At 48.1% G+C, this 8376-nt stretch overlaps 1 protein-coding gene across 1 annotated transcript; it reads right to left on the bottom strand.

Annotated features, from left to right (window-relative positions):
• Window positions 1-705: 705 nt before the first annotated feature.
• LOC133919230 (pentatricopeptide repeat-containing protein At3g04130, mitochondrial) lies at window positions 706-2888 on the bottom strand. Its single transcript, XM_062363562.1, has one exon. The coding sequence runs from the start codon at window positions 2749-2751 to the stop codon at window positions 1240-1242; it is 1512 nt and encodes a 503-aa protein (XP_062219546.1). The 5' UTR covers window positions 2752-2888; the 3' UTR covers window positions 706-1239.
• Between the last annotated feature and the right edge of the window lie 5488 nt (window positions 2889-8376).

The following is an 8376-nucleotide window of genomic DNA, read 5'->3' as shown; positions in this document are numbered from 1 at the left end:
ATACGCTGAGAACCACACTACATAAAATTCACTAAAAACAGCAGTTCACCTATCTGACAGGTGATCAAAGTCACCATGTTGTTCCAAGAAATACAACTGTAAGAACAAAGTATATATTTTAAACATGAAGTACTCGCGTTTCAGTTTGTTTGGCACCATCTACTGCACAAGCATATAAATTTTCATGATGAACAACGGGACTTCCAATGGAGGTTACATGTTTAAACATGAAGTGCTAGCGGCTCAGTTTGTTTGGCAGCATAAGCTATATGTGATCACAGATTTACTCCTAATAAATCAGAAGATAAATGAACTACTATACCTACTAAATGCAGCAGGCACGGAAGTCCCAAACACTACTGATGACAGGAGACAGGTCTAATGAATTGATAAAAAAGGAGGCATCCAACCGACTGCAACTATGTAAGATTATTGGGATTATCTCCACCCAATCCAAGTGCTCCAATCTAAACTTATAGCATGGAACCTCCATTGGATCCATAACAAAAGTAAAGGTAAAACAACATTGCAGAAAAGTAATAAACCATATTGGATAATAGAAAAAACTGTAGTCAAATGTAACATTTCACTTAAATTCTTCCACAACAATCATTATATGGAGAGAACAGAGATGAACCAACATTTGTGACGCTACAAGCTGCCGAGTTCGCTAAGCTCCTATTTGATTCTAGTGCTTGTGAAGGCTACAAACACAAACCAGATTGTTTTCTTCAACACATGATAAGTAAATGAACATGTTTAACATAGAAAATTCTCTCTTTTACATTTGTGCAGTTTAAGATTACATTGACATGTAAAACATTAATATCATATTGCATAATATGATAATACAACATAATGAATGGTGCTCCTGTTAGAATCCAATGCTCCCCAATATTCACAAAATAGCATACATGAAAATGTAATCACAGCATGTGCTGCCTTGTGAATTTACAAGGATGATAAATGAGCTGTTCAATTCTAGCTGTAAATATGCCGATAAATGCAAAAGGATAATAAAACGTAAGATAAAATTGCATCTTATTTCTTGCTACAACCCACCAGATAGGCAATCTTTTGTTATGGTCTGAAGATGCTTCCTCAATTCTAGTCAATGGTAAGTTGCACATTGTGCAGTAATATCTTGAAACATTGTTTCAAGTTCTAAAGTCACACAAAACAACGCTATGATGTTGTCACTAACGAACTAATCATATGGGAGAATATAACCCACTTGAGTTAAGGAGAAAGGCCAAAGCAAATCATGTCATTTCGGACTCTTTCCACACATGCTTCCATGTTTTTCCTTTGTGCTTCGCTCAAAAGCAACTCACATGTTTTATGCCTGGGCATAATTTCACTACCTACCATCTCATCATACAGTCGATAAGCCCAGTCAATTTCACCAACCCTACAAAGACCATGGATCAAAAGAGTGTATGTATCAAGATCTAAACCTAGACCACTCTTATTAATAAGCTCACTCAACACACGGTGAACATCATCACCGCGTCCTCTTCTACTCAAAAATAATCTAAGAAGCGGTTGATATGTTTGAAGATCAGGTTTACAAGATTGCGCCTCCATTTCCTTCAACACACTGAGAGCATCATCGTCTCGCCCATAATGGCAGAGAATTGATATCATGGTGTTATATGTCACCAGGTTACGGGGCACATCATTCCTTGGCATCTCCACACGAAATACTTGGGAAGCTTCAAACAAATGGCCCGCCTTACCGAGAAGGTTAATCAAGGAGTTGTAGAACAGAGTATCGGGATTACAACCGGAGGACTTCATTCTATGGGAAACACTCAAAGCTTCTTCAAACCTTTCGCATTTTGCTAACGAGGTCATGATCATGGTGTAAGTGATCACATTTGGATGGCAGCCCTGAGAACACATCGAATCAAGGACTTCATAGACCCTCCTAAAGTTGCGCTGCTTACAGTAAGCCTCAAGAACAGCTGTGTATGTGATGACAGTAGGCGGAAACCCCCGGCTTTTCATCTCCTCGATCGTCCACATCGCCTCATCGATCTTGTGCATGCTGCACCACCCGTGGACGAAAATGTTGAAAGTGTAAGCGTCTGCTGCAATATGCGGGCTGAGCACGGCAAAGACCTCGCGCGCCAATTCGATTTTCTTCTCCTTGCAGAGCGCGTCGAGCAGTACATTCATCGTCTCCGTGTTCCTCTCCAGCCCCATGTCTTCCAATTTATCGAACAGCACGATGGCATCCTTCCATCGCCTCGCACCGGCAAGCCTCCTGATGCTCTTGGCCACCGTCTCCACCGTGACCATCCCTCTGCAATGCATGTCAGACAGCAGATCCCACATCCGGTCGATCTGCCTCATCTTCCCGAGCAGGTCGACCATTCGGTTGCAGGCGTACGGGGTGTGCGCGTAGCCGCCGCCCCTCGACTGCGCCCACTGGAAGAAGCCCAGCGCGGATTTCCAGTCGTCCCCGAACCTGCACAGTAGGCTGTCGGCGATGCTGCTCGTGAGCCGGATTTCAGAGCACTCCGCCCCAAGGGATCGGACCAGATCCTCGACGCTCCCCTTGCGCGCCTTGAAGAGCGAGCTCTTGATCCGCGCCGACGACGCCTCTTCCTCCGCCGTGAGGGCGATGCTGCTGAGGTCTCGATTCGATCGCGTAAAAGACGACGACGACGACAATCTGCAGAGGGGGAGCAGCCGAAGCGTCCACGCAGCATCGCGGCACCGGCGCTGGAGACCATGCAGAGGCATCAGGAGATGATTCTTGGTTTCCGGCCGCTAGTGCTTCTGCTCGCGCGAGAGCGAGCGAGGCATGAAATGAGTGTTGCCGGCTGGCGGCGGCGGCGGAGGAGGAGGAAGGAGGAAGTGTTGGGGAGGTGATGTGCTTGGGCGAGGGTCAAATGGAACACGCGATCAAGGCCCATATGCCCATAGTGCATATGGGCCCAACTGCGGATTGCCTCTTAACCATTTTCGGCTTGAGGAGGGCGGACCACGGAATATTTTTTTTTTTTACATTTCGAAAACAAAAAATTACAATAATATACATCTGTTTAAAATAATTACAAAACTAGACTATTTTCATCCGTCAAAAGGGAACAGGCACCAGATGACATGTTTAAAACATGTCACATGTTGAAAAAATAAAATAAAAAATACAATATTCTAATGCTTATAAAATTTAAAACACTATCGAAATAGTTTGGTCCTGTAATTTTTTAAATATTTATCTATTTTTTAAGTTATTTAATTTTTGAAATATAAAAAATTCACTGGATTGCAAATGCCTGGGAGAGATATGGTGATCGACGGGGATATTTTCTGAATCTTAACCCATCGCTCTACCAATCCTTGGCTCGCATGACCAGCACAAGCCTTGCGCGATCAGCCTTCTTGCGATATAATATGGTCTCACGATTAGTTCTTGCTGGTCGCGGGATACCCATACATAACCTATCTAATCCCATTTATTAATATCTATTCAAGTATTTTCCTTCCCAAAGCATCTCTTTCAGCGAACAAAGTCGTGGCCGATGCAGATGGATAGTGTCTCGTCCCGTAGCATTAATTGCTATGAAGTGGGGTATTGCAGACCGACTTGCGCCATGCAACGGATGGGACAAGATCTACAGAACAACCAAATAAGTGGATGATTTTGCTGGTAGACTCGTGAAGCGCAGGGACGGGACGGCTTGGCAGACGAACTTGCAGCGCACGACGATGGGACAGGCCAAGGGAGGCAGGTGAGGTGGCATTCCACGAATGAGATGTGCATACAGAGCTCTCAAGGCAAGTTGGATTCACCCAAATCTTCATGATGATGATTCAAGAGTAGAATATCTGGCCAGATATAGGTCTTTTAAGTAGGATCCTGTCGGTGACACAGGAACCAGGGGTCCCCGAGTCCCGAGGCTAGAACAGCGGAGTGCCACGTGGCGCCCTCCCGCGGGTGTTATCTCCCCGAGGTATGAGAAGATCAAGTCCCGGGAGAGAGTGCTCGGGGCTATGAACAGTGATCCCCGAGTACCCGAGATGACCCGAGAAGACCAAGTACTGGGAAGAGAGTGCTCGGAGCTGCTAACAGTGGCCCCCGAGCACCCAAATCCCCCGACGACAAGATAAGCAAAGTACCGGGAAGAGGGTGCTCGGGGCTGCGAGCAGTGGCTCCCGAGCATCCGAGTCCCCCGAGGACCCAAGGCAAGTCAGTTCCGGGAGAGAGTGCTCGGGGCCGTGAACAGTGGCCTCCGAGCACTCGGTTCCCCGAGGATCCAAAACAATCAGTTCCGGGAGAGAGTGCTCGGGGCCGTGAACAGTGGTCCCCGAGCACTCGGTTCCCCGAGGACTAAGAAAGGGCATATCCGGGAGAGAGTGCTCGGGGCTGTGAACAGTGGCCCCCGAGCACTCGGTTCCCCGAGGGCCTGAGAAGTCCTTCGCCGGTGGCCCCCACAAAGGCCTAGCGGTGAGGTGTTAGCTGGTGAGAGGAACGATGCTGCATTTAAGAGGGCGCGTGGCATGTCACTTCCAACTGCTCCCTCCATACTTTCTGTCAGTTCCTGCCACGGCCTGGCAGGGAGGCGTGGGGATATTTAATGCACAGGTCCCATCGTGCGACATCCGGCGCGCCTCAGGATAACATCGCGAGGCCCAAGGCGCCCCACCTGCCGCCCTACTGTGTCAGGCCAGCTCTGACCGGGCGGGCACGCCGGGCTACTCAGTGGCTGCCCGGTGGGTCCTCCCCGCGGCGCCCGTTGAAAAAACGGCATGATGACGAACAAGACCGGACGGGGGCGCGTTTTCAACCCTCTCCGTCACCTCGCGCAGCTACCCATGATGGTTGCTTTCCATTTATGGTGCCTTGGAACCCGCGCCATCCTTTCTAAGCACGCTACCGTCCCGGCGAGTATAAAGGCGGGGCGGGCTCCCCGGAGAAGGAGGACAGGTTCAGAGCAGCTCAAACTCTCGACAACCGATGACCACCGAAGAACAAGGAGCACGAAGCTCTAGACTAGACAAATATTCTTGTAACCCAGCAAACACTCAGAGAGACATTCTCATAGCGTTTATAGCATACACACAGGAGTAGGGTGCTACGCTCAGTGCGGCCCGAATATGTCTAAAAATCCCCTGAGCATTTACTACTCCCTGCATCCGATCATTCCATTCCACCTGCATCTCATTTACGCCCATTTATTTCACCCGTAAAACGGATTCAGAATCATCCCCCCGGCCGAATCTCAAAGGGGGTCTCTCAGGATCCCCGCTTGAGGAGTTCACCCTCCGACAGATCCACTTATAAGTTCTCTTTCTCTCTAGTATATAAAGAGAGGAGGACCCGGTCTGTAAAGGGACAGAGAATGAGGAATCGTAAAAACTCATTTGTAACTAGTTTACAAACTCTGATAATAAAATACACATGACGTATGGCTTTTATCCTTGGGGAGACTTGAACCTGGATAACCCCTGTGTTCTTTAGTTCATCATAAGCACATGCACACTGCAAGCGTTGTTCACGTGTCCACTAATCATTGTCAAGGATTAACCCAGTTGGCGCGCCAGGTAGGGAGCGCGTGTTTCTACATTTTGGTAAGTATTGAAGATTAGATTGTGCTATCTATAGCCAGATCCACGGTAACCGCTGAGTCTCGTTCTGAGGACCCTAGTCACCACGAGGTGTTCATCATGAGATAAGACTCAAATGAGCCTAATGTGCTCCAAGAATGGGATATCGAATCAGAGTCCGAGGGCTCCGAGGCTCAATGGAAAGTTTGCATGATAGTTCATGCAACGGGGGACAGCGGAGGCTCCCGTATTCTGGGTGCCAATGATGATCCCCAAGCTATACGCTCAGAGGGGAACCAGACCGGCGTCGAACACGGGGATGCCCTGGCACAGCCCCAACCACCACAGTGTCGCCCGGAGAAGCTACCGCACAGGACTCGGTCTTTGGTGGCGACGTCACCAAGGCGTCACACCACACGAATGTCAGGGATCCCCCCTCGTGATATGTCACCACATCACACTTGGTGTCTCTACTGTGAGGCCATGATGCCTACAAAGATTCTGTAGACTGTGCAAATGCCTCTTAGCCACTCGTCGGTAGCAATACCAGAGGGTTTGCCAGTTGCGTGACCTCGCCCTTCTGGTTGAGACCGCCTGATGCCAAACTACAGCGGCAAACACCACGTCGGTCGCTAGGACTGGTGGAGATCACAATCGCCAAGAATCGCGGTAGGCCCCACAATAGGAAAGATCACGCTCTCCCTCGGTAACAGGGAGCACTCGAAGATCCCTCTGACCTACGCGACTCTCTGTGCCAACACGACCTCCGCGGCGTGATCCAAAGCCAAGTGGTCACACGAGAGCAGGAGGACCACACCCAATGAGAGCAGGAGAAAGGCAAGCAGCCCTACCACTCGCCTCCCTTACGTAGGGAGGCATCAGATTCCTCCATCCCATCTCGAGGACCGTATGACCATCGTCTCTCTCCCAGAGCATGCGCTATCGCCCATCAACGGATGACTTCATGTTACATAATAGGGTGCAACACCCTATGAGCCCAATTGCGAGATGTGCGCTGGCCGGACAAGTTTCTGCCGGTCCTAGCCAAAAATTATGATGGCTCAACAAACCCTGAGGAGTTCCTGTAGATCTACACCACCATGGTGCAGGCTGTGGGAGGCCACGAAAAGGTCATGGACAACTATGTCTCGACTGCCTTGACCGGTTTAGCCTAGTCCTGGCTTAAGAACCCCCCTCGCGAATCAGTTCGCTCCTAGGAGGATCTATGCGACCAGTTCGTCGCTAACTTCCAGGGGACCAATGCCTAACCTGGGGTCGAGGACGACCTATACAAAGTCAGGCAGCGACAAGGTGAGTTATTGTGAGACTTCATCCAACGCTTCACCGAGTGTCGAAACACCATTCTAAGGATCACGGGTGAATTCATAGTTATAGTATTCAAGAGAGGGGTCAGAGATCAAAAGATAGCCAGGAAGTTGGCCACCATGAAAATCCGAAGCATTACGAGCTCTTCAAGCTCGCAGACAAGTGCACACAGGTTGCTGAGGCCCAAGAGCGTTAGATTAACGTCAGGTCACGGCCGACCTCTGACCAGCCCGCCTCCTCCAAAGAGGTTGGCCAGAATGAGAAAAAGAAGAACAAACGCAAGGAGGGACCGTCCGACGTCATGGCGGTCGAGCAGACCGGCTAACCACGCCGATGCTTCGAGAAGAGGGAGGGGAAGAAGGGTTGTGGCTACTGCCTAATCCACCACACGGATACCCACAACCTGACCAAGTGTAAGGTTGTATGGGGCATCATCGACAAGGAGCTTGGAGAGCCTAAATCCAGGCACGACAAGGATGGTGAGGATGGGGGCGACCCCAACCCATCGACACAGGGGTACTAATAGGCTGATCACATGGTCTACCACATCTTCGGGGGCACCACGATATATTCCTCGAACAGGAAATACAAGTAGATAGTCTGAGAAGTGTGGATGACCACGTCGGGCCCAAGCTCGCGTCTTAAGAAGCCTCGGTAATCAGATAGAATACGATGAGCTATTTTCTTGATATAGTTGTATCTTCATATTTAATAAATATGATGTCTATTGTTGGAGTTATAGGTCAAGGTTATTTAGTGCAATACATCAATATCTAGCCTTTTCTTGACTTAAATCACATATCATGTTTTCTCTTTACTTGCGGAATACATTATGTACTCACACCTGTTGCTCCCCTTTCTTGCATTCTACTGTTGATCAGAAACCGTCAATAAAGCTACATTCTTTGATGGAGATGACTTTGACGCGAAGCTCCTTTTCTAAGTTGGTGTGCCTCTGGTTGACATCTGTGAAAGATGAAAAACCATCTGGTGTTAGAGTTTTCTTTTTTGCTGTGTTTTTCTTCTAAGCTATGTTATTATTGTAATAATGACACCACAAACTCTAAAAACAAAATATGCAGGACGTATGACTGTTATCTTTAGGAAGGCTTAAACCTGGATAACTCTGTGTTTTTTAGTTCATCACAAGCACACGTATACCGCAAGCGTGATTCACACGCCCACTAACCGGTATATCCGAAATTATTGTCAGAGATTAAATCTTGATAGACCCTTCTTTCATTAGAATACGAGAGACCTCTTATATCATTGGCAAGCATATGGACATCCTCACAGGTGGCTGAGTATGAGTTTCATTTCTTTTCATAATGGACGTGAGTCTTATTTTTACCCATAAATAATAGATGCCAACATGAGTTTAAAAATTAGCTTACCGGTATCCGTTTGTGCGGTGGATACATAAACCAAATCTTCTCTATCTCGGTGATACAAGGCTAACTGGCTAAGACATCCAAGGCTCTATGCACCATT

This window comes from Phragmites australis, chromosome 5, assembly GCF_958298935.1.
Source record: "Phragmites australis chromosome 5, lpPhrAust1.1, whole genome shotgun sequence".
In the NCBI taxonomy this organism is placed as follows: Eukaryota; Viridiplantae; Streptophyta; class Magnoliopsida; order Poales; family Poaceae; genus Phragmites; species Phragmites australis.
This window is presented reverse-complemented; position numbering and strand designations above follow the sequence as displayed.